This window comes from Bufo bufo, chromosome 6, assembly GCF_905171765.1.
Source record: "Bufo bufo chromosome 6, aBufBuf1.1, whole genome shotgun sequence".
Classification (NCBI taxonomy): Eukaryota; Metazoa; Chordata; class Amphibia; order Anura; family Bufonidae; genus Bufo; species Bufo bufo.
The window spans coordinates 433,595,751-433,620,559 of NC_053394.1; the positions used below are offsets into that span (position 1 = coordinate 433,595,751).

Below are 24,809 nucleotides of genomic sequence, written 5' to 3' on the forward strand. Positions count from 1 at the left end.
GCAACAGTTATTACATATAATGTGCTTGGTTGTCCAGCAGGAGGCAATGTATCCGGCAGAGAGTACCTTTAGATAGAATGAAACTTGCTATTCCAGTGAAGCAGCATGGTGTGATGAGGGAGTGTTTTCCCCTCACTGCTGCAGGAGCTTTGGGAAAGTAGCTCAGAGAGCAGCCCATTCCTCTCTAGAGGAAAGATGGAGCCAAAGACCCTTACTCAGCAAAACGGGTCACAGGATACCTCACTCTTATAAGAAACAGTAACTAAGGCTGATAGGAACCAGAATGAAGCCAGAGATTAGCACAGCAGAGAGATAAAGCAAAGTGTTCAAGTTTACCTGCCAGTTTACCCTTTGCCTGCTTGAGCCAACAGAAAGATCAAGTATTGTTTAGATGACACAAGTTTATTGCAAGTTTATCCAAGTAAAAATCTTAAAACTTCACCAAGTCTGGACTCTACTTTTACTGTACTCCACCAACTATAACTCTTATGTTGCTCCGGAGCCTAACCCCCACAGGGAGTGACAGTATCCAGGTAGGAGCACCGTGACAAAACCATTAAGGCCGCATCACCACTCGGCATTCCTAACGCTGGGAAACGATCGGCCCTGGGGGGAGCGGTACGCCACACATGTGTGATACATTCATCGGCAGTTCAGGGGTTTCAGCTTTATGGGATGTTACAGACGTTCTCTCCATGGGTCAGTCTTCAGTATTATCTCTTTGATCCCTCCAGGCTGCCAGTGACGCACAGACAAGAAAACTGGAAGATTTGTTCGCAGACACAAACTCAAAAAATGAGGATCTTCAGAAAATCATCACCGATCAGAACACTGCAAAGAACAAGCTGCAAGGTAAGAGGAGGAACTGCGAGGGTTAAACCCAATGTGGATATAAGAAGCCTCAAAAGTGTGTGATTCTCAGTTCAGTCTAGTGCAGCTCATGTATCTAATCCTATCCTGTGTGATACTGTCTGCTGAGCTGTGTATCTAATCCTATCCTGTGTGATACTGTCTGCTGAGCTGTGTATCTAATCCTATCCTGTGTGATACTGTCTGCTGGGGTGTGTATCTAATCCTATCCTGTGTGATACAGTCTGCTGAGCTGTGTATCTAATCCTATCCTGTGTGATACTGTCTGCTGAGCTGTGTATCTAATCCTATCCTGTGTGATACTGTCTGCTGAGCTGTGTATCTAATCCTATCCTGTGTGATACTGTCTGCTGAGATGTGTATCTAATCCTACCCTGTGTGATACTGTCTGCTGAGCTGTGTATCTAATCCTATCCTGTGTGATACTGTCTGCTGAGCTGTGTATCTAATCCTATCCTGTGTGATACTGACTGCTGAGCTGTGTATCTAATCCTACATGGTGTGATACTGTCTGCTGAGCTGTGTATCTAATCCTATCCTGTGTGATACAGTCTGCTGAGCTGTGTATCTAATCCTATCCTGTGTGATACAGTCTGCTGAGCTGTGTATCTAATCCTATCCTGTGTGATACTGTCTGCTGAGCTGTGTATCTAATCCTTTTATGATACTGCCTGCCTGAAGTGGTTAATAGAGTACAAGTGATTGTATTCTCCTGTCCTACAGTCATCCTCTCCTCTGAAATGGCTGATAACAGGGGGCAATAGACTGTATTCTCCTGTCCTACAGTCATCCTCTCCCCTGAAATGGCTGATAACAGGGGGCAATAGATTGTATTCTCCTGTCCTACAGTCATCATCTCCCCTGAAATGGCTGATAACAGGGGGCAATAGACTGTATTCTCCTGTCCTACAGTCATCCTCTCCCCTGAAATGGCTGATAACAGGGGGCAATAGACTGTATTCTCCTGTCCTACAGTCATCCTCTCCTCTGAAATGGCTGATAACAGGTGGCAATAGACTGTATTCTCCTGTCCTACAGTCATCCTCTCCCCTGAAATGGCTGATAACAGGGGGTAATAGACTGTATTCTCCAGTCCTACAGTCATCCTCTCCCCTGAAATGGCTGATAACAGGGGGCAATAGATTGTATTCTCCTGTCCTACAGTCATCCTCTCCTCTGAAATGGCTGATAACAGGTGGCAATAGACTGTATTCTCCTATCCTACAGTCATCCTCCCCCCTGAAATGGCTGATAACAGGGAGCAATAGACTGTATTCTCCTGTCCTACAGTCATCCTCTCCTCTGAAATGGCTGATAACAGGGGGCAATAGACTGTATTCTCCTGTCCTACAGTCATCCTCTCCCCTGAAATGGCTGATAACAGGAGCAATAGATTGTATTCTCCTGTCCTACAGTCATCCTCTCCCCTGAAATGGCTGATAACAGGGGGCAATAGACTGTATCCTCCTGTCCTACAGTCATCCTCTCCCCTGAAATGGCTGATAACAGGGGGCAATAGATTGTATTCTCCTGTCCTACAGTCATCCTCTCCCCTGAAATGGCTGATAACAGGGAGCAATAGACTGTATTCTCCTGTCCTACAGTCATCCTCTCCCCTGAAATATCTGATAATAGGGGGCAATAGATTGTATTCTCCTGTCCTACAGTCATCCTCTCCCCTGAAATGGCTGATAACAGGGGGCAATAGACTGTATTCTCCTGTGCTACAGTCATCCTCTCCCCTGAAATGGCTGATAACAGGGGGCAATAGACTGTATTCTCCTGTCCTACAGTCATCCTCTCCCCTGAAATGGCTGATAACAGGAGGCAATAGACTGTATTCTCCTGTCCTACAGTCATCCTCTCCCCTGAAATGGCTGATAACAGGGGGCAATAGACTGTATTCTCCTGTCCTACAGTCATCCTCTCCCCTGAAATGGCTGATAACAGGGGGCAATAGACTGTATTCTACTGTCCTACAGTCATCCTCTCCCCTGAAATGGCTGATAACAGGGGGCAATAGACTGTATTCTCCTGTCCTACAGTCATCCTCTCCCCTGAAATGGCTGATAACAGGGGGCAATAGATTGTATTCTCCTGTCCTACAGTCATCCTCCCACCTGAAATGGCTGATAACAGGGAGCAATAGACTGTATTCTCCTGTCCTACATTCATCCTCTTCCCTGAAATGGCTGATAACAGGGTGTAATAGATTGTATTCTCCTGTCCTACAGTCATCCTCTCCCCTGAAATGGCTGATAACAGGGAGCAATAGACTGTATTCTCCTGTCCTACATTCATCCTCTTCCCTGAAATGGCTGATAACAGGGGGCAATAGACTGTATTCTCCTGTCCTACAGTCATCCTCTCCCCTGAAATGGCTGATAACAGGGAGCAATAGACTGTATTCTCCTGTCCTACAGTCATCCTCTCCCCTGAAATGGCTGATAACAGGGGGCAGTAGACTGTATTCTCCTGTCCGACAGTCATCCTCTCATCTGAAATGGCTGATAACAGGGGGCAATAGACTGTATTCTCCTGTCCTACAGTCATCCTCTCCCCTGAAATGGCTGATAACAGGGGGCAATAGACTGTATTCTACTGTCCTACAGTCATCTTCTCCCCTGAAATGGCTGATAACAGGGGCAATAGACTGTATTCTCCTGTCCTACAGTCATCCTCTCCTCTGAAATGGCTGATAACAGGGGGCAATAGACTGTATTCTCCTGTCCTACAGTCATCCTCTCCCCTGAAATGGCTGATAACAGGGGTCAATAGATTGTATTCTCCTGTACTACAGTCATCCTCTCCCCTGAAATGGCTGATAACAGGGGGCAATAGACTGTATTCTCCTGTCCTACAGTCATCCTCCCCCCTGAAATGGCTGATAACAGGGAGCAATATACTGTATTCTCCTGTCCTACATTCATCCTCTTCCCTGAAATGGCTGATAACAGGGGGTAATAGATTGTATTCTCCTGTCCTACAGTCATCCTCTCCCCTGAAATGGCTGATAACAGGGAGCAATAGACTGTATTCTCCTGTCCTACATTCATCCTCTTCCCTGAAATGGCTGATAACAGGGGGCAATAGACTGTATTCTCCTGTCCTACAGTCATCCTCTCCCCTGAAATGGCTGATAACAGGGAGCAATAGACTGTATTCTCCTGTCCTACAGTCATCCTCTCCCCTGAAATGGCTGATAACAGGGGGCAGTAGACTGTATTCTCCTGTCCTACAGTCATCCTCTCATCTGAAATGGCTGATAACAGGGGGCAATAGACTGTATTCTCCTGTCCTACAGTCATCCTCTCCCCTTAAATGGCTGATAACAGGGGGCAATAGACTGTATTCTCCTGTCCTACAGTCATCCTCTCCCCTGAAATGGCTGATAACAGGGAGCAATAGACTGTATTCTCCTGTCCTACAGTCATCCTCTCCCCTGAAATGGCTGATAACAGGAGCAATAGATTGTATTCTCCTGTCCTACAGTCATCCTCTCCCCTGAAATGGCTGATAACAGGGGGCAATAGACTGTATCCTCCTGTCCTACAGTCATCCTCTCCCCTGAAATGGCTGATAACAGGGGGCAATAGATTGTATTCTCCTGTCCTACAGTCATCCTCTCCCCTGAAATGGCTGATAACAGGGAGCAATAGACTGTATTCTCCTGTATTACAGTCATCCTCTCCCCTGAAATGTCTGATAACAGGGGGCAATAGACTGTATTCTACTGTCCTACAGTCATCCTCTCCCCTGAAATGGCTGATAACAGGGGGCAATAGACTGTATTCTCCTGTCCTACAGTCATCCTCTCCCCTGAAATGTCTGATAACAGAGGGCAATAGACTATATTCTCCTGTCCTACAGTCATCCTCTCCCCTGAAATGGCTGATAACAGGGGGCAATAGATTGTATTCTCCTGTCCTACAGTCATCCTCTCCCCTAATATGGCTGATAACAGGGAGCAATATACTGTATTCTCCTGTCCTACAGTCATCCTCCCCCCTGAAATGGCTGATAACAGGGAGCAATAGACTGTATTCTCCTGTCCTACATTCATCCTCTTCCCTGAAATGGCTGATAACAGGGGGTAATAGATTGTATTCTCCTGTCCTACAGTCATCCTCTCCCCTGAAATGGCTGATAACAGGGAGCAATAGACTGTATTCTCCTGTCCTACATTCATCCTCTTCCCTGAAATGGCTGATAACAGGGGGCAATAGACTGTATTCTCCTGTCCTACAGTCATCCTCTCCCCTGAAATGGCTGATAACAGGGAGCAATAGACTGTATTCTCCTGTCCTACAGTCATCCTCTCCCCTGAAATGGCTGATAACAGGGGGCAGTAGACTGTATTCTCCTGTCCTACAGTCATCCTCTCATCTGAAATGGCTGATAACAGGGGGCAATAGACTGTATTCTCCTGTCCTACAGTCATCCTCTCCCCTGAAATGGCTGATAACAGGGGGCAATAGACTGTATTCTCCTGTCCTACAGTCATCCTCTCCCCTGAAATGGCTGATAACAGGGAGCAATAGACTGTATTCTCCTGTCCTACAGTCATCCTCTCCTCTGAAATGGCTGATAACAGGGGGCAATAGATTGTATTCTCCTGTCCTACAGTCATCCTCTTCCCTGAAATGGCTGATAACAGGGGGCAATAGACTGTATTCTCCTGTCCTACAGTCATCCTCTCCCCTGAAATGGCTGATAACAGGGGGCAATAGACTGTATTCTCCTGTCCTACAGTCATCCTCTCCCCCTGAAATGGCTGATAACAGGGGGCAATAGACTGTATTCTCCTGTCCTACAGTCATCCTCTCCCCTGAAATGGCTGATAACAGGGGGCAATAGATTGTATTCTCCTGTCCTACAGTCATCCTCTCCCCTGAAATGGCTGATAACAGGGAGCAATAGACTGTATTCTCCTGTCCTACAGCCATCCTCTCCCCTGAAATGGCTAATAACAGGGGGCAATAGACTGTATTCTCCTGTCCTACAGTCATCCTCTCCCCTGAAATGGCTGATAACAGGGGGCAATAGACTGTATTCTCCTGTTCTACAGTCATCCTCTCCCCTTGAAATGGCTGATAACAGGAAGCAATAGATTGTATTCTCCTGTCCTACAGTCATCCTCTCCCCTGAAATGGCTGATAACAGGGGGCAATAGATTGTATTCTCCTGTCCTACAGTCATCCTCTCCTCTGAAATGGCTGATAACAGGGGGCAATAGACTGTATTCTCCTGTCCTACAGTCATCCTCTCCCCTGAAATGTCTGATAACAGGAGGCAATAGACTGTATTCTCCTGTCCTACAGTCATCCTCTACCCTGAAATGGCTGATAACAGGGGGCAATAGACTGTATTCTCCTGTCCTACAGTCATCCTCCCCCCTGAAATGGCTGATAACAGGGGGCAATAGATTGTATTCTCCTGTCCTACAGTCATCCTCCCCCCTGAAATGGCTGATAACAGGGAGCAATAGACTGTATTCTCCTGTCCTACATTCATCCTCTTCCCTGAAATGGCTGATAACAGGGGGTAATAGATTGTATTCTCCTGTCCTACAGTCATCCTCTCCCCTGAAATGGCTGATAACAGGGAGCAATAGACTGTATTCTCCTGTCCTACATTCATCCTCTTCCCTGAAATGGCTGATAACAGGGGGCAATAGACTGTATTCTCCTGTCCTACAGTCATCCTCTCCCCTGAAATGGCTGATAACAGGGAGCAATAGACTGTATTCTCCTGTCCTACAGTCATCCTCTCCCCTGAAATGGCTGATAACAGGGGGCAATAGACTGTATTATCCTGTCCTACTGTCATCCTCTCCCCTGAAATGGCTGATAACAGGGAGCAATAGACTGTATTCTCCTGTCCTACAGTCATCCTCTCCCCTGAAATGGCTGATAACAGGAGCAATAGATTGTATTCTCCTGTCCTACAGTCATCCTCTCATCTGAAATGGCTGATAACAGGGGGCAATAGACTGTATTCTCCTGTCCTACAGTCATCCTCTCCCCTTAAATGGCTGATAACAGGGGGCAATAGACTGTATTCTCCTGTCCTACAGTCATCCTCTCCCCTGAAATGGCTGATAACAGGGAGCAATAGACTGTATTCTCCTGTCCTACAGTCATCCTCTCCCCTGAAATGGCTGATAACAGGAGCAATAGATTGTATTCTCCTGTCCTACAGTCATCCTCTCCCCTGAAATGGCTGATAACAGGGGGCAATAGACTGTATCCTCCTGTCCTACAGTCATCCTCTCCCCTGAAATGGCTGATAACAGGGGGCAATAGATTGTATTCTCCTGTCCTACAGTCATCCTCTCCCCTGAAATGGCTGATAACAGGGAGCAATAGACTGTATTCTCCTGTATTACAGTCATCCTCTCCCCTGAAATGTCTGATAACAGGGGGCAATAGACTGTATTCTACTGTCCTACAGTCATCCTCTCCCCTGAAATGGCTGATAACAGGGGGCAATAGACTGTATTCTCCTGTCCTACAGTCATCCTCTCCCCTGAAATGTCTGATAACAGGGGGCAATAGACTGTATTCTAATGTCCTACAGTCATCCTCTCCCCTGAAATGGCTGATAACAGGGGGCAATAGATTGTATTCTCCTGTCCTACAGTCATCCTCTCCCCTAATATGGCTGATAACAGGGAGCAATATACTGTATTCTCCTGTCCTACAGTCATCCTCCCCCCTGAAATGGCTGATAACAGGAGCAATAGATTGTATTCTCCTGTCCTACAGTCATCCTCTCATCTGAAATGGCTGATAACAGGGGGCAATAGACTGTATTCTCCTGTCCTACAGTCATCCTCTCCCCTTAAATGGCTGATAACAGGGGGCAATAGACTGTATTCTCCTGTCCTACAGTCATCCTCTCCCCTGAAATGGCTGATAACAGGGAGCAATAGACTGTATTCTCCTGTCCTACAGTCATCCTCTCCCCTGAAATGGCTGATAACAGGAGCAATAGATTGTATTCTCCTGTCCTACAGTCATCCTCTCCCCTGAAATGGCTGATAACAGGGGGCAATAGACTGTATCCTCCTGTCCTACAGTCATCCTCTCCCCTGAAATGGCTGATAACAGGGGGTAATAGATTGTATTCTCCTGTCCTACAGTCATCCTCTCCCCTGAAATGGCTGATAACAGGGAGCAATAGACTGTATTCTCCTGTCCTACATTCATCCTCTTCCCTGAAATGGCTGATAACAGGGGGCAATAGACTGTATTCTCCTGTCCTACAGTCATCCTCTCCCCTGAAATGGCTGATAACAGGGAGCAATAGACTGTATTCTCCTGTCCTACAGTCATCCTCTCCCCTGAAATGGCTGATAACAGGGGGCAGTAGACTGTATTCTCCTGTCCTACAGTCATCCTCTCATCTGAAATGGCTGATAACAGGGGGCAATAGACTGTATTCTCCTGTCCTACAGTCATCCTCTCCCCTGAAATGGCTGATAACAGGGGGCAATAGACTGTATTCTCCTGTCCTACAGTCATCCTCTCCCCTGAAATGGCTGATAACAGGGAGCAATAGACTGTATTCTCCTGTCCTACAGTCATCCTCTCCTCTGAAATGGCTGATAACAGGGGGCAATAGATTGTATTCTCCTGTCCTACAGTCATCCTCTTCCCTGAAATGGCTGATAACAGGGGGCAATAGACTGTATTCTCCTGTCCTACAGTCATCCTCTCCCCTGAAATGGCTGATAACAGGGGGCAATAGACTGTATTCTCCTGTCCTACAGTCATCCTCTCCCCCTGAAATGGCTGATAACAGGGGGCAATAGACTGTATTCTCCTGTCCTACAGTCATCCTCTCCCCTGAAATGGCTGATAACAGGGGGCAATAGATTGTATTCTCCTGTCCTACAGTCATCCTCTCCCCTGAAATGGCTGATAACAGGGAGCAATAGACTGTATTCTCCTGTCCTACAGCCATCCTCTCCCCTGAAATGGCTAATAACAGGGGGCAATAGACTGTATTCTCCTGTCCTACAGTCATCCTCTCCCCTGAAATGGCTGATAACAGGGGGCAATAGACTGTATTCTCCTGTTCTACAGTCATCCTCTCCCCTTGAAATGGCTGATAACAGGAAGCAATAGATTGTATTCTCCTGTCCTACAGTCATCCTCTTCCCTGAAATGGCTGATAACAGGGGGCAATAGATTGTATTCTCCTGTCCTACAGTCATCCTCTCCTCTGAAATGGCTGATAACAGGGGGCAATAGACTGTATTCTCCTGTCCTACAGTCATCCTCTCCCCTGAAATGTCTGATAACAGGAGGCAATAGACTGTATTCTCCTGTCCTACAGTCATCCTCTACCCTGAAATGGCTGATAACAGGGGGCAATAGACTGTATTCTCCTGTCCTACAGTCATCCTCTCCCCTGAAATGGCTGATAACAGGGAGCAATAGACTGTATTCTCCTGTCCTACAGTCATCCTCTCCTCTGAAATGGCTGATAACAGGGAGCAATAGACTGTATTTTCCTGTCCTACAGTCATCCTCTCCCCTGAAATGGCTGATAACAGGAGGCAATAGACTGTATTCTCCTGTCCTACAGTCATCCTCTCCCCTGAAATGGCTGATAACAGGAGGCAATAGACTGTATTCTCCTGTCCTACAGTCATCCTCTCCACTGAAATGGCTGATAACAGGGGGCAATAGACTGTATTCTCCTGTCCTACAGTCATCCTCTCCCCTGAAATGGCTGATAACAGGGGGCAATAGACTGTATTCTCCTGTCCTACAGTCATCCTCTCCCCTGAAATGGCTGATAACAGGGGGCAATAGATTGTATTCTCCTGTCCTAAAGTCATCCTCTCCCCTGAAATGGCTGATAACAGGGGGCAATAGATTGTATTCTCCTGTCCTACAGTCATCCTCTCCCCCTGAAATGGCTGATAACAGGGAGCAATAGACTGTATTATCCTGTCCTACAGTCATCCTCTCCTCTGAAATGTCTGATAACAGGGGGCAATAGACTGTATTCTCCTGTCCTACAGTCATCCTCTCCCCTGAAATGGCTGATAACAGGGGGCAATAGACTGTATTCTCCTGTCCTACAGTCATCCTCCCCCCTGAAATGGCTGATAACAGGGAGCAATAGACTGTATTCTCCTGTCCTACAGTCATCCTCTCCTCTGAAATGGCTGATAACAGGAGGCAATAGACTGTATTCTCCTGTCCTACAGTCATCCTCTCTCCTGAAATGGCTGATAACAGGGGGCAATAGACTGTATTCTCCTGTCCAACAGTCATCCTCTCCCCTGAAATGGCTGATAACAGGGGGCAATAGACTGTATTCTCATGTCCTACAGTCATCCTCTCCCCTGAAATGGCTGATAACAGGGAGCAATAGACTGTATTCTCCTGTCCTACAGTCATCCTCTCCACTGAAATGGCTGATAACAGGGAACAATAGACTGTATATTCCTGTCCTACAGTCATCCTCTCCCCTGAAATGGCTGATAACAGGGAGCAATATACTGTATTCTCCTGTCCTTCAGTCATCCTCTCCCCTGAAATGGCTGATAACAGGAGGCAATAGATTGTATTCTCCTGTCCTACAGTCATCCTCTCCCCTGAAATGGCTGATAACAGGGGGCAATAGACTGTATTCTCCTGTCCTACAGTCATCCTTTCCCCTGAAATGGCTGATAACAGGGGGCAATAGACTGTATTCTCCTGTCCTACAGTCATCCTCTCCCCTGAAATGGCTGATAACAGGGAGCAATAGACTGTATTCTCCTGTCCTACAGTCATCCTCTCCTCTGAAATGGCTGATAACAGGGGGACAATAGACTGTATTCTCCTGTCCTACAGTCATCCTCTCTCCTGAAATGGCTGATAACAGGGGGTAATAGACTGTATTCTCCTGTCCTACAGTCATCCTCTCCCCTGAAATGGCTGATAACAGGGGGCAATAGACTGTATTCTCCTGTCCTACAGTCATCCTCTCCCCTGAAATGGCTGATAACAGGGGGCAATAGACTGTATTCTCCTGTCCTACAGTCATCCTCCCCCCTGAAATGGCTGATAACAGGGAGCAATAGACTGTATTCTCCTGTCCTACAGTCATCCTCTCCTCTGAAATGGCTGATAACAGGAGGCAATAGACTGTATTCTCCTGTCCTACAGTCATCCTCTCTCCTGAAATGGCTGATAACAGGGGGCAATAGACTGTATTCTCCTGTCCTACAGTCATCCTCTCCCCTGAAATGGCTGATAACAGGGGGCAATAGACTGTATTCTCCTGTCCTACAGTCATCCTCTCCCCTAAAATGGCTGATAACAGGGAGCAATAGACTGTATTCTCCTGTCCTACAGTCATCCTCTCTCCTGAAATGGCTGATAACAGGGGGCAATAGACTGTATTCTCCTGTCCTACAGTCATTCTCTCCCCTGAAATGGCTGATAACAGGGGGCAATAGACTGTATTCTCCTGTCCTACAGTCATCCTCTCCCCTGAAATGGCTGATAACAGGGGGCAATAGACTGTATTCTCCTGTCCTACAGTCATCCTCTCCCCTGAAATGGCTGATAACAGGGAACAATAGACTGTATATTCCTGTCCTACAGTCATCCTCTCCCCTGAAATGGCTGATAACAGGGAGCAATATACTGTATTCTCCTGTCCTACAGTCATCCTTTCCCCTGAAATGGCTGATAACAGGGGGCAATAGACTGTATTCTCCTGTCCTACAGTCATCCTCTCCCCTGAAATGGCTGATAACAGCGAGCAATAGACTGTATTCTCCTGTCCTACAGTCATCCTCTCCTCTGAAATGGCTGATAACAGGGGGACAATAGACTGTATTCTGTCCTACAGTCATCCTCTCTCCTGAAATGGCTGATAACAGGGGGTAATAGACTGTATTCTCCTGTCCTACAGTCATCCTCTCCCCTGAAATGGCTGATAACAGGGGGCAATAGACTGTATTCTCCTGTCCTACAGTCATCCTCTCCTCTGAAATAGCTGATAACAGGGGGCAATAGATTGTATTCTCCTGTCCTACAGTCATCCTCTCCCCCTGAAATGGCTGATAACAGGGAGCAATAGACTGTATTCTCCTGTCCTACAGTCATCCTCTCCTCTGAAATGGCTGATAACAGGGGAACAATAGACTGTATTCTCCTGTCCTACAGTCATCCTCTCCTCTGCAATGGCTGATAACAGAGGGCAATAGACTGTATTCTCCTGTCCTACAGTCATCCTCTCCTCTGCAATGGCTGATAACAGAGGGCAATAGACTGTATTCTCCTGTACTACAGTCATCCTCTCCTCTGAAATGTCTGATAACAGGGGGCAATAGACTGTATTCTCCTGTCCTACAGTCATCCTCTCCTCTGAAATGTCTGATAACAGGGGGCAATAGACTGTATTCTCCTGTACTACAGTCATCCTCTCCCCTGAAATGGCTGATAACAGGGGGCAATAGACTGTATTCTACTGTCCTACAGTCATCCTCTCCACTGAAATGGCTGATAACAGGGGGCAATAGACTGTATTCTCCTGTCCTACAGTCATCCTCTCCCCTGAAATGGCTGATAACAGGGGGCAATAGATTGTATTCTCCTGTCCTACAGTCATCCTCTCCTCTGAAATGACTGATAACAGGGGGCAATAGACTGTATTCTCCTGTCCTACAGTCATCCTCTCCCCTGAAATGGCTGATAACAGGAGGCAATAGACTGTATTCTCCTGTCCTACAGTCATCCTCTCCCCTGAAATGGCTGATAACAGGGGGCAATAGACTGTATTCTCCTGTCCTACAGTCATCCTCTCCCCTGAAATGGCTGATAACAGGGGGCAATAGACTGTATTCTACTGTCCTACAGTCATCCTCTCCCCTGAAATGGCTGATAACAGGGGGCAATAGACTGTATTCTCCTGTCCTACAGTCATCCTCTCCCCTGAAATGGCTGATAACAGGGGGCAATAGATTGTATTCTCCTGTCCTACAGTCATCCTCTCCCCTGAAATGGCTGATAACAGGGAGCAATAGGTTGTCCTCGAGTTCTATACGTGTCTCTGGAGATTCGCTTAGTAATGCCTGAGCTGTAATCTGTGACGCCCCCTGACTGGTGACGCCCTCTCCTGGCCTCCTGCCCAGACTTTCAGTTTCATTACTCCCCGTCTCCAGTAATGGCGTCTGCTGATCTCCGAGAGGAGCTGAAATGCTCCATCTGCCTGGAGATCTACAGGGATCCTGTTAACTTGTCGTGTTGCCACAACTACTGCCGATCCTGTATCCACCGCATGCTGGACACCCAGGAGGCCTTCAGAGCTTATAAGTGCCCTGAATGCAGGACAACTTTCCTACACCGCCCTGTGCTGCAGAAGAACATCGCCCTGTGTAACATCGTCAACATCTTCTCATCTGCAAACCCAGAGCAGAGCGGAAGTGACATTCATTGCTCATATTGTATATACTCTGCCGTTCCTGCCATACAGTCCTGTCTACATTGTGAAGCTTCTCTGTGCAGCAACCACCTGAGAGTCCACAGCAGGTCAGCAGAACATGTCCTTACAGAAGCCACCCGAACCCCAGAAAAAAGGAAGTGCCCTGTCCACAAGGAAATCCTGAAGTATCACTGCATTGTGGATGACGTTTGTATCTGTGTCACCTGTTGCTTGGCTGGAGAACATTATGGACATCAAGTGGAGCTACTGGAGGTAGCGTCTGAGAAAAAGAAGGACAAACTCAGAACCTTGTTGGAAAAACTCTCCTTCAAACGAGAAAAGATTGAGAAGAAGCTCCAAGATCTACAAGAGCGTAGATATACAGAACCTGGTGATGAAGAAGCCACTGTCCTGTTTCCAGACATGAGAGGTGAGATGGTTTTATACACTGTCTCAAGCCTGATTCAGCTGTTTAAGATCAAGAAGGACAAGTTTTCCGTGAAAATTCAACAACTTCAAGAACTATGCAACTCAAGCGATTCAGTGTCCGTTGTACGTGAGAAGGACGTGGACCTTCATGACTTCTTTGATGGAGAAGGAGAGGATGAAGAACAGGAACAATACAACCACGAGCTCCATGAAGAAGTTGGTGACCAAGCTGTAGACCAGATTTCAAAACCTCAAGACTGTCCAAAGCTGGTTCTGGATATAAGTACATCTGCAAATAATATACTAGTATCGGATGACCTGAAAACCATGTACTGGTCTGCCGTGTATCAGAACCGTCCCGAAACACCAAAGAGGTTCCAGTATAATCAGATTTTAAGCAGCTGCTTCTTTTCCTCAGGTCGACACTTTTGGGAGGTGGAGACCAGTGAAACTGGAGACTGGAGACTAGGTGTGGCCTACCACACAATACAGAGGAATGGGGATCAGTCCTACTTTGGGGACAATGACAAGTCTTGGTGTCTTCGTAGGTTGTATAAGAACCAGTATTCGGTCATGCATGACAACATGGTGACCACCTGCCCTCATACATTTACCTGTAATAGATTCCGGATATTCCTGGACTACGAGGCCGGCCAGTTGTCCTTTTATGAGTTAAGCAGTCCCATCAGACACCTGCACACTGTCATGGCCACCTTCACCGGGCCCCTCCATGCTGCTTTTGGTGTAGGGTATTGGCTATCTGGAGAACATTGCTGCCTGAAGGTCCTTCATCACGACTCCTTCCCATAATACATGGCACAGGGCAAAAATTTAGGAAGCGGCTGTAGTAGACGTCATTGAAGTGACCAGCTTGGAAGGTCCCAAGGCTCATGTCCTTTTAGGCTTTCATTTTTTGATCAGTATGTCCTTCAAGGTTATGAAAGATGACCCCTTAATTTTTTGATTTGATAGAGGGCATCTTTGAGGTCAAATATTGATTGTGTATCTTTGAAGAACTCCTTTAAGATACCAAAAGAGCGTACAGAAGAATCGTCTAACAGTCTGTAGGTGCCATCAGACACTTCCTCCTTTTGCAATATAAGCAGTGGTGGGAACAAACTGGACTTCCTTCTTAAAGGAACATGCCAGGCAAAGTTGGTACTCTTTGTTATGTCAAGTGCAAGGCCTGAAGGGGCGGAGCTTAAAATTGAAATTTAAAGAACATCCAGAAGAGAATTCCTGTGTCAAGCTCCGCCCTCTTAGGCCTTACATTAGGTGCTTTATCTGGTCTGTTCACCCCATAAATCTGGTATCAAACTGTAGATATTTGGTAATTGTATAACCGCCATCTATATTCCATGGCTAATGGTTACCCTGATTTCTCTGCTTTATTATATGAGATTGGACATATTAGCAGCTATTATTATACTATCACTAAACAGCGCCACAGAGTGGCCGGATATTGTAATAGCATGCCATTCAACTGGGGTTTAGGTGTGGACAGGGCCTTGTCCATGTTGATGAAAATAAAGAAAAAATTATTTGCTTTGTTCGTTCTATTATATTGTTCTATTATATTATATTGTTACTTTGTTACATTGTTCTATTATGTTACATTGTTATACTAGGACACTGTATTGTATTGCCCATATCTGCCGCCATATAACAGCCGCTCCAGCTACAGTATAATCCGTAACCTGATGGACGGTCGGGGAAATGGACCTGAACTCCACCACATCATTCTTTATTTCACGTTGTTACCGTGTGACACCTCATTCAGCCGCAGAATAAATTGCATTAATGGAAAGTCTCCGGCTCCGCCTGGCGGCAGACGTTCCGCATCTCGCAGATAAGACGCAGAATTCAGAAGCCTATAATTAATGACTCCATCTCCTGGAGTCTGGAATTCACCACTGTCCCAGATACACAATTGAAGATTCTCCCCCCACATGTTTCTATAAAAAGACACCGGTACAGTATGCACCGCGCTTCACCGCGCAGGAGAGTCAGGTGGACACAAACACGATCGTCAACCTTTTTTTTTTTTTTTTAAAGCAATTTAAAGGGGAAGTTAGATCAGGGATCACATTGTACAATGTTGTTATAATGTAACTCAATGCAAAAGTCCTGCCTCCTTCCTATTATAATCCAGAGCTGCACTCACTATTTACATAGATTACTTATCCTGTACTGATCCTGAGTTACATCCTGTATTATACTCCAGAGGTGCACTCACTATTCTGCTGGTGCAGTCACTGTGTACATACATTACTTATCCTGTACTGATCCTGAGTTACATCCTGTATTTTGCTCCAGAGCTGCACTCACTATTCTACTGGTGCAGTCACTGTGTACATACATTACTTATCCTGTACTGATCCTGAGTTACATCCTGTATTCTACTCCAGAGCTGCACTCACTATTCTGCTGGTGCAGTCACTGTGTACATACATTACATTACTTATCCTGTACTGATCCTGAGTTACATCCTGTATTATACTCCAGAGCTGCACTCACAATTCTGCTGGTGCAGTCACTCTGTACATACATTACTTATCCTGTACTGATCCTGAGTTACATCCTGTATTATACTCCAGAGGTGCACTCACTATTCTGCTGGTGCAGTCACTGTGTACATACATTACTTATCCTGTACTGATCCTGAGTTACATCCTGTATTTTGCTCCAGAGCTGCACTCACTATTCTACTGGTGCAGTCACTGTGTACATACATTACTTATCCTGTACTGATCCTGAGTTACATCCTGTATTCTACTCCAGAGCTGCACTCACTATTCTGCTGGTGCAGTCACTGTGTACATACATTACATTACTTATCCTGTACTGATCCTGAGTTACATCCTGTATTATACTCCAGAGCTGCACTCACTATTCTGCTGGTGCAGTCACTCTGTACATACATTACTTATCCTGTACTGATCCTGAGTTACATCCTGTATTATACTGCAGAGCTGCACTCACTATTCTGCTGGTGCAGTCACTGTGTACATACATTACTTATCCTGTACTGATCCTGAGTTACATCCTGTATTATACTCCAGAGCTGCACTCACTATTCTGCTGGTGCAGTCACTCTGTACATACATTACTTATCCTGTACTGATCCTGAGTTACATCCTGTATTATACTCCAGAGCTGCACTCACTATTCTGCTGGTGCAGTCACTCTGTACATACATTACTTATCCTGTACTGATCCTGAGTTACATCCTGTATTATACTGCAGAGCTGCACTCACTATTCTGCTGGTGCAGTCACTGTGTACATACATTACTTATCCTGTACTGATCCTTAGTTACATCCTGTATTATACTCCAGAGCTGCACTCACTATTCTGCTGGTGCAGTCACTGTGTACATACATTACATTACTTCACCTGTACTGATCCTGACATATCCTATATTATACTCCAGAGCTGCACTCACTATTCTGCTGGTGCAGTCACTGTGTACATACATTACTTATCCTGTATTGATCCTGAGTTACATCCTGTATTATACTCCAGAGCTGCACTCACTATTCTGCTGGTGGAGTCACTGTATACTGGGTCCTGTCTCATCCTTCCCCAGTCCTATCACTGAGTATATGGAGAAAGCAGAACCGGACAGCGTATCACACATGATAGAATTAGATACGCAACTCAGCAGACCGTATCAAACATGACAGGCTTAGATACATATAAATGTCTATTGTCACATTGATATGTGTGTGTTTCTCGTACAGCAGAGCTCGGTGAGTTGAGTCTTCTGGTGGAGGAGTTGGGGGGCCGCACCTCACAACTGAATAAGACAAAGCTCCTTCTGGCATCTGAGGTGGAGGATGTGAAAAAGCAACTAGAGGAGGAGAAAAAGGTACCCCCCCCATGACCATGACCACCATCACACCCCCATGGCACAACCATCTCCAAACACTTCAAGACCATGACCACCACCTCACCTACCATGATAACCTCTGCACCCTATATGACGATGGCCACCACTACACCCTCCATGACCATGACCACCACTGCATCCTTCAAGACTACGACCTCACCTAACATGGCCACCACTGTATCCTCCATGACCATGACCACCATCACACACACAGTCTGTAGCCTAAATAAGAAAGATGGCTCCCAATGTCATATGTAAAGAAAAGGGTATCCAACAGAACCCTTTGCCCATGACCATAGGAAAGAAGGACTGTGACTACCTCTCAGACATGACATACAGGCAGGTTGTCAGCAGTAATAGATGAATAGATGTTCCTGTAGTATAAGGTGTGTGGATCTCATGTCTGATCACATGTCATTATATCAGTGATGTCATCAGCAGGGGGCGGGGCTGTGACTACCTCTCAGACATGATATACAGGCAGGTTGTCAGCAGTAATAGATGAATAGATGTTCCTGTAGTATAAGGTGTGTGGATCTCATGTCTGATCACATGTCATTATATCAGTGATGTCATCAGCAGGGGGCTGGGCTGTGACAACCTCTCAGACATGATATACAGGCAGGTTGTCAGCAGTAATAGATGAATAGATGTTCCTGTAGTATAAGGTGTGTGGATCTCATGTCTGATCACATGTCATTATATCAGTGATGTCATCAGTAGGAGGCGGGGCTGTGACTACCTCTCAGACAGGATATACAGGCAGGTTGTCAGCAGTAATAGATGAATAGATGTTCCTGTAGTATAAGGAGTGTGGATCTCATGTCTGATCACATGTCATTATATCAGTGATGTCATCAGCAGGGGGCGGGGCTGTGACAACCTCTCAGACATGATATACAGGCAGGTTGTCAGCAGTAATAGATGAATAGATGTTCCTGTAGTATAAGGGGTGTGGATCTCATGTCTGATCACATGTCATTATATCAGTGATGTCATCAGCAGGGGGCGGGGCTGTGACAACCTCTCAGACATGATATACAGGCAGGTTGTCAGCAGTAATAGATGAATAGATGTTCCTGTAGTATAAGGTGTGTGGATCTCATGTCTGATCACATGTCATTATATCAGTGATGTCATCAGCAGGGGGCGTGGCTGTGACTACCTCTCAGACAGGATATACAGGCAGGTTGTCAGCAGTAATAGATGAATAGATGTTCCTGTAGTATAAGGAGTGTGGATCTCATGTCTGATCACATGTCATTATATCAGTGATGTCATCAGCAGGGGGCGGGGCTGTGACTACCTCTCTGACAGGATATACAGGCAGGTTGTCAGCAGTAATAGATGAATAGATGTTCCTGTAGTATAAGGGGTGTGGATCTCATGTCTGATCACATGTCATTATATCAGTGATGTCATCAGCAGGGGGCGGGGCTGTGACAACCTCTCAGACAGGATATACAGGCAGGTTGTCAGCAGTAATAGATGAATAGATGTTCCTGTAGTATAAGGAGTGTGGATCTCATGTCTGATCACATGTCATTATATCAGTGATGTCATCAGCAGGGGGCGGGGCTGTGACTACCTCTCAGACAGGATATACAGGCAGGTTGTCAGCAGTAATAGATGAATAGATGTTCCTGTAGTATAAGGGGTGTGGATCTCATGTCTGATCACATGTCATTATATCAGTGATGTCATCAGCAGGGGGCGGGGCTGTGACTACCTCTCAGACAGGATATACAGGCAGGTTGTCAGCAGTAATAGATGGATAGATGTTCCTGTAGTATAAGGAGTGTGGATCTCATGTCTGATCACATGTCATTATATCAGTGATGTCATCAGCAGGGGGCGGGGCTGTGACTACCTCTCAGACAGGATATACAGGCAGGTTGTCAGCAGTAATAGATGAATAGATGTTCCTGTAGTATAAGGTGTGTGGATCTCATGTCTGATCACATGTCATTATATCAGTGATGTCATCAGCAGGGGGCGGGGCTGTGACTACCTCTCATACAGGATATACAGGCAGGTTGTCAGCAGTAATAGATGTTCCTGTAGTATAAGGTGTGTGGATCTCATGTCTGATCACATGTCATTATATCAGTGATGTCATCAGCAGGGGGCGGGGCTGTGACTACCTCTCAGACAGGATATACAGGCAGGTTGTCAGCAGTAATAGATGAATAGATGTTCCTGTAGTATAAGGTGTGTGGATCTCATGTCTGATCACATGTCATTATATCAGTGATGTCATCAGCAGGGGGCGGGGCTGTGACTACCTCTCAGACAGGACATACAGGCAGGTTGTCAGCAGTAATAGATGAATAGATGTTCCTGTAGTATAAGGAGTGTGGATCTCATGTCTGATCACATGTCATTATATCAGTGATATAAATAGTAAGACTCTTGTACTCCACTTGGGTTTCAATATAATGCTTTTATTTTGTGCGGTTCCAGCCAAAAAACGTTTTCGGCTAAACAGTCTTCTTCAGTACAACTGGAAAGGCATATAAAGTATCACAATAAGTGTGCAATAGACATACAGCACATAGTATATCGGTTACAATTTGAACAGAAGAAGAAAGTCGTATCGATATAACATATTGAGAGAACGCAGTCCGTCATCTGGGGACCCCGGGGGATCCTTATCATCGGAGGTGCCTTTAGCGGTGTGGAGGACGTAGGAGGTGGGCTCATTTTCCAATGGATCACTTGGATATTTCGCAGGGGTTCAGGTTGGGCGAAAAAGCATCGTAATACTATGTAGTCAGGCATGATACTTCATCAGGCATACTATGTAGTCAGGCACGATACTTCATCAGGCATACTATGTAGTCAGGCATGATACTTCATCAGGCATACTATATAGTCAGGCATGATACTTCATCAGGCATACTATATAGTCAGGCATGATACTTCATCAGGCATACTATGTAGTCAGGCACGATACTTCATCAGGCATACTATATAGTCAGGCATGATACTTCATCAGGCATACTATGTAGTCAGGCATGATACTTCATCAGGCATACTATGTAGTCAGGCACGATACTTCATCAGGCATACTATGTAGTCAGGCATGATACTTCATCAGGCATACTATGTAGTCAGGCATGATACTTCATCAGGCATACTATGTAGTCAGGCATGATACTTCATCAGGCATACTATGTAGTCAAGCACGATACTTCATCAGGCATACTATGTAGTCAGGCACGATACTTCATCAGGCATACTATGTAGTCAGGCATGATACTTCATCAGGCATACTATGTAGTCAGGCATGATACTTCATCAGGCATACTATGTAGTCAGGCATGATACTTCATCAGGCATACTATGTAGTCAGGCATGATACTTCATCAGGCATACTATATAGTCAGGCATGATACTTCATCAGGCATACTATGTAGTCAGGCATGATACTTCATCAGGCATACTATATAGTCAGGCATGATACTTCATCAGGCATACTATGTAGTCAGGCATGATACTTCATCAGGCATACTATATAGTCAGGCATGATACTTCATCAGGCATACTATGTAGTCAGGCATGATACTTCATCAGGCATACTATGTAGTCAGGCACGATACTTCATCAGGCATACTATGTAGTCAGGCACGATACTTCATCAGGCATACTATGTAGTCAGGCATGATACTTCATCAGGCATACTATGTAGTCAGGCATGATACTTCATCAGGCATACTATGTAGTCAGGCATGATACTTCATCAGGCATACTATGTAGTCAGGCATGATACTTCATCAGGCATACTATGTAGTCAGGCATGATACTTCATCAGGCATACTATGTAGTCAGGCATGATACTTCATCAGGCATACTATGTAGTCAGGCATGATACTTCATCAGGCATACTATGTAGTCAGGCATGATACTTCATCAGTCATACTATGTAGTCAGGCATGATACTTCATCAGGCATACTATGTAGTCAGGCATGATACTTCATCAGGCATACTATATAGTCAGGCATGATACTTCATCAGGCATACTATGTAGTCAGGCATGATACTTCATCAGGCATACTATGTAGTCAGGCATGATACTTCATCAGGCATACTATATAGTCAGGCATGATACTTCATCAGGCATACTATATAGTCAGGCATGATACTTCATAAGGCATACTATGTAGTCAGGCATGATACTTCATCAGGCATACTATATAGTCAGGCTTGATACTTCATCAGGCATACTATGTAGTCAGGCATGATACTTCATCAGGCATACTATATAGTCAGGCATGATACTTCATCAGGCATACTATATAGTCAGGCATGATACTTCATCAGGCATACTATGTAGTCAGGCATGATACTTCATCAGGCATACTATATAGACAGGCATGATACTTCATCAGGCATACTATGTAGTCAGGCATGATACTTCATCAGGCATACTATGTAGTCAGGCATGATACTTCATCAGGCATACTATGTAGTCAGGCACGATACTTCATCAGGCATACTATGTAGTCAGGCATGATACTTCATCAGGCATACTATGTAGTCAGGCACGATACTTCATCAGGCATACTATGTAGTCAGGCACGATACTTCATCAGGCATACTATGTAGTCAGGCACGATACTTCATCAGGCATACTATGTAGTCAGGCATGATACTTCATCAGGCATACTATGTAGTCAGGCATGATACTTCATCAGGCATACTATATAGTCAGGCATGATACTTCATCAGGCATACTATGTAGTCAGGCATGATACTTCATCAGGCATACTATATAGTCAGGCATGATACTTCATCAGGCATACTATGTAGTCAGGCATGATACTTCATCAGGCATACTATATAGTCAGGCATGATACTTCATCAGGCATACTATATAGTCAGGCATGATACTTCATCAGGCATACTATGTAGTCAGGCATGATACTTCATCAGGCATACTATATAGTCAGGCATGATACTTCATCAGGCATACTATGTAGTCAGGCATGATACTTCATCAGGCATACTATGTAGTCAGGCATGATACTTCATCAGGCATACTATATAGTCAGGCATGATACTTCATCAGGCATACTATGTAGTCAGGCATGATACTTCATCAGGCATACTATGTAGTCAGGCATGATACTTCATCAGGCATACTATGTAGTCAGGCATGATACTTCATCAGGCATACTATGTAGTCAGGCATGATACTTCATCAGGCATACTATGTAGTCAGGCATGATACTTCATCAGGCATACTATGTAGTCAGGCATGATACTTCATCAGGCATACTATGTAGTCAGGCATGATACTTCATCAGGCATACTATGTAGTCAGGCACAATATAGAGTCCGACATAGTGTAAAGTACCAATCATAGTCATGCATTGTAAAGGCAGAGAGGCAGTAGCAATAGCGGCATGAAGACCATGGCATGTGGAAATGCATTAGTTAGTTCTTACCCGGATTAGGCCGCATACAGTATAATAGTGAGCATTAAAGACCGGGTTCCCTCAGTGGGTGGCAGGAAGCTGCGTGTCACGTGGGCTCTATGGCCCTGTTTGGCGTGCGTTCCGGGAGGCTACGGCCTGTGCGCCGGATTGCCATAGGGGTAGCTGTGTCTTCGGTCCCCTTATGAAGAGAGTCGGCATGGCGGCGGGACTGGAGGGGCGGGTACTGAATGACGCACTGCCGGAAGATTAAAGTTGGCGACCGGAGCTCCTGTGGATCGATTGCGCATGCGCGCGCAACGTCGGGGCGTGCGTTGGGGCAGCCGTTTGTCGGAACCAGTGTCTTAGATCGCGCATGCGTCCAGGGGCTGACTGATGCTGCGGTAGTGTACTGCGTAGGGAGAGGACTAAGACAATGGGCTTGAGGAAAGGGTTATAATTATGATAGTGGGTAGGTTGTGGTAGGTCATACGCTACTATGTTGTGGCAAAGGGTAAGACTTTATAATGATAATGCATATAATCACAATATTTACCCAAGGATTATAGCCAAAAGGATATGCCAAAAAAGGATATAATCTCTGCAGCTCTTGTTGGGACTGGTGAAAGTCAATATCTGCTCTAGAATGAGAATAGAGGTACCGTTAGTGCTAGCTTAAATATGGAAACAGCTCGATGTAAAACTGGCGGCTAATGGTCATGCTCATAACAGTACATACAGAAATACATGTGATTGATGTTCAATCGATAAAGCATATACACAGGAACGTGCATACTATTGGTATGGTCAGATTAGAGCCCATTGATGCCATGGCCACCGTCAATCATACTTCAAAATAACTCGATTGCACATATTGAATTGTACATTTCATCCGCTGGTATTGTCCATGTTCAATATGAATGGCTGCCGTATCTTTTTATAAACAGGAAAAGGAAGGAGAGGTTGCTTTTATGTAGGGGCTATATGAAGCCTCCTATTTCGTATTCCCGATTAAGCCCCTTGGGTTCCAACGTTTGTAGACGGTGGATCCACATGGCTTCCCTGTTCATAAGGATGCGGGATAAATCTCCGCCTCTTCTAGGAACTGTTATTTGTTCCACCACCTGAAATCGCAGTTGGGCAATGGTGTGGCGTTTGGCTGCGAAATGTGCGGGAATGGGCAGATGATTATTTTGACAGCGGATGTTAGATTTACGCTGACATATTCTGTCCCTAATGGTCTGTGTCGTTTCGCCCACATAAGCCAAGCCGCAGGGGCATTTGATGACATAAATGACATTGGTGGAAGCGCATGTGAAAAAACCCCGTATTGGGAGCCCTTTGCCGGTTTGGGGGTGAAAAATCTTGTCACCCTTTGTGACATGGGAGCATTGTGTGCAATGCAGGCAAGGAAATGTGCCTCTACGTTGTGTCTGTAAGGGCGTTTGTCTTGGTATCCTAATGTTGGAGCCCACATCTGCCCGTACAAGCATGTCCTTTAGGTTCTTAGGGCGTCTGTTACATGGTAGGAGGGGAAGCGAAAATGCTTCGATATGAGGGTACGCCTGGTGTAGGAGGTGCCAGTGTTTGCGCAAGATCTGTTGGACCTTGTGTGCAAAGGGGTGGAATGTATGCACAAATGGTACCCTCTGGGCCTGTTTTACCCTGACCTTCTGGCTGGGTTGCAGGCATTCCTTGATCACGGTGTCGGGGTAGCCCCTATTGTGAAATCGTGTCGACATCTTTTGAAACTATGGTGTCG

At 45.6% G+C, this 24,809-nt stretch overlaps 2 protein-coding genes across 3 annotated transcripts in view; both read left to right on the forward strand.

The window, feature by feature from the left end:
* LOC121003855 (putative uncharacterized protein MYH16) overlaps positions 1-24,809 on the forward strand; it is an 87,252-nt gene that overhangs the window by 11,180 nt on the left and 51,263 nt on the right. Inside the window, exons 1-3 of one of the 2 annotated variants that reach the window (XM_040435783.1) lie at positions 107-533; positions 735-852; positions 17,481-17,608. In XM_040435783.1, coding sequence (XP_040291717.1) covers positions 489-533; positions 735-852; positions 17,481-17,608 — 291 coding nt within the window. In that variant the 5' untranslated portion in view covers positions 107-488. Of the gene's footprint in view, positions 1-106; positions 534-734; positions 853-17,480; positions 17,609-24,809 lie in introns of those variants that run through there. The other variant, XM_040435781.1, reaches the window with a different exon arrangement.
* LOC121003856 (E3 ubiquitin-protein ligase TRIM62-like) lies at positions 13,041-15,859 on the forward strand. The gene has a single exon (XM_040435784.1). The coding sequence runs from the start codon at positions 13,051-13,053 to the stop codon at positions 14,545-14,547; it is 1,497 nt and encodes a 498-aa protein (XP_040291718.1). The 5' UTR covers positions 13,041-13,050; the 3' UTR covers positions 14,548-15,859.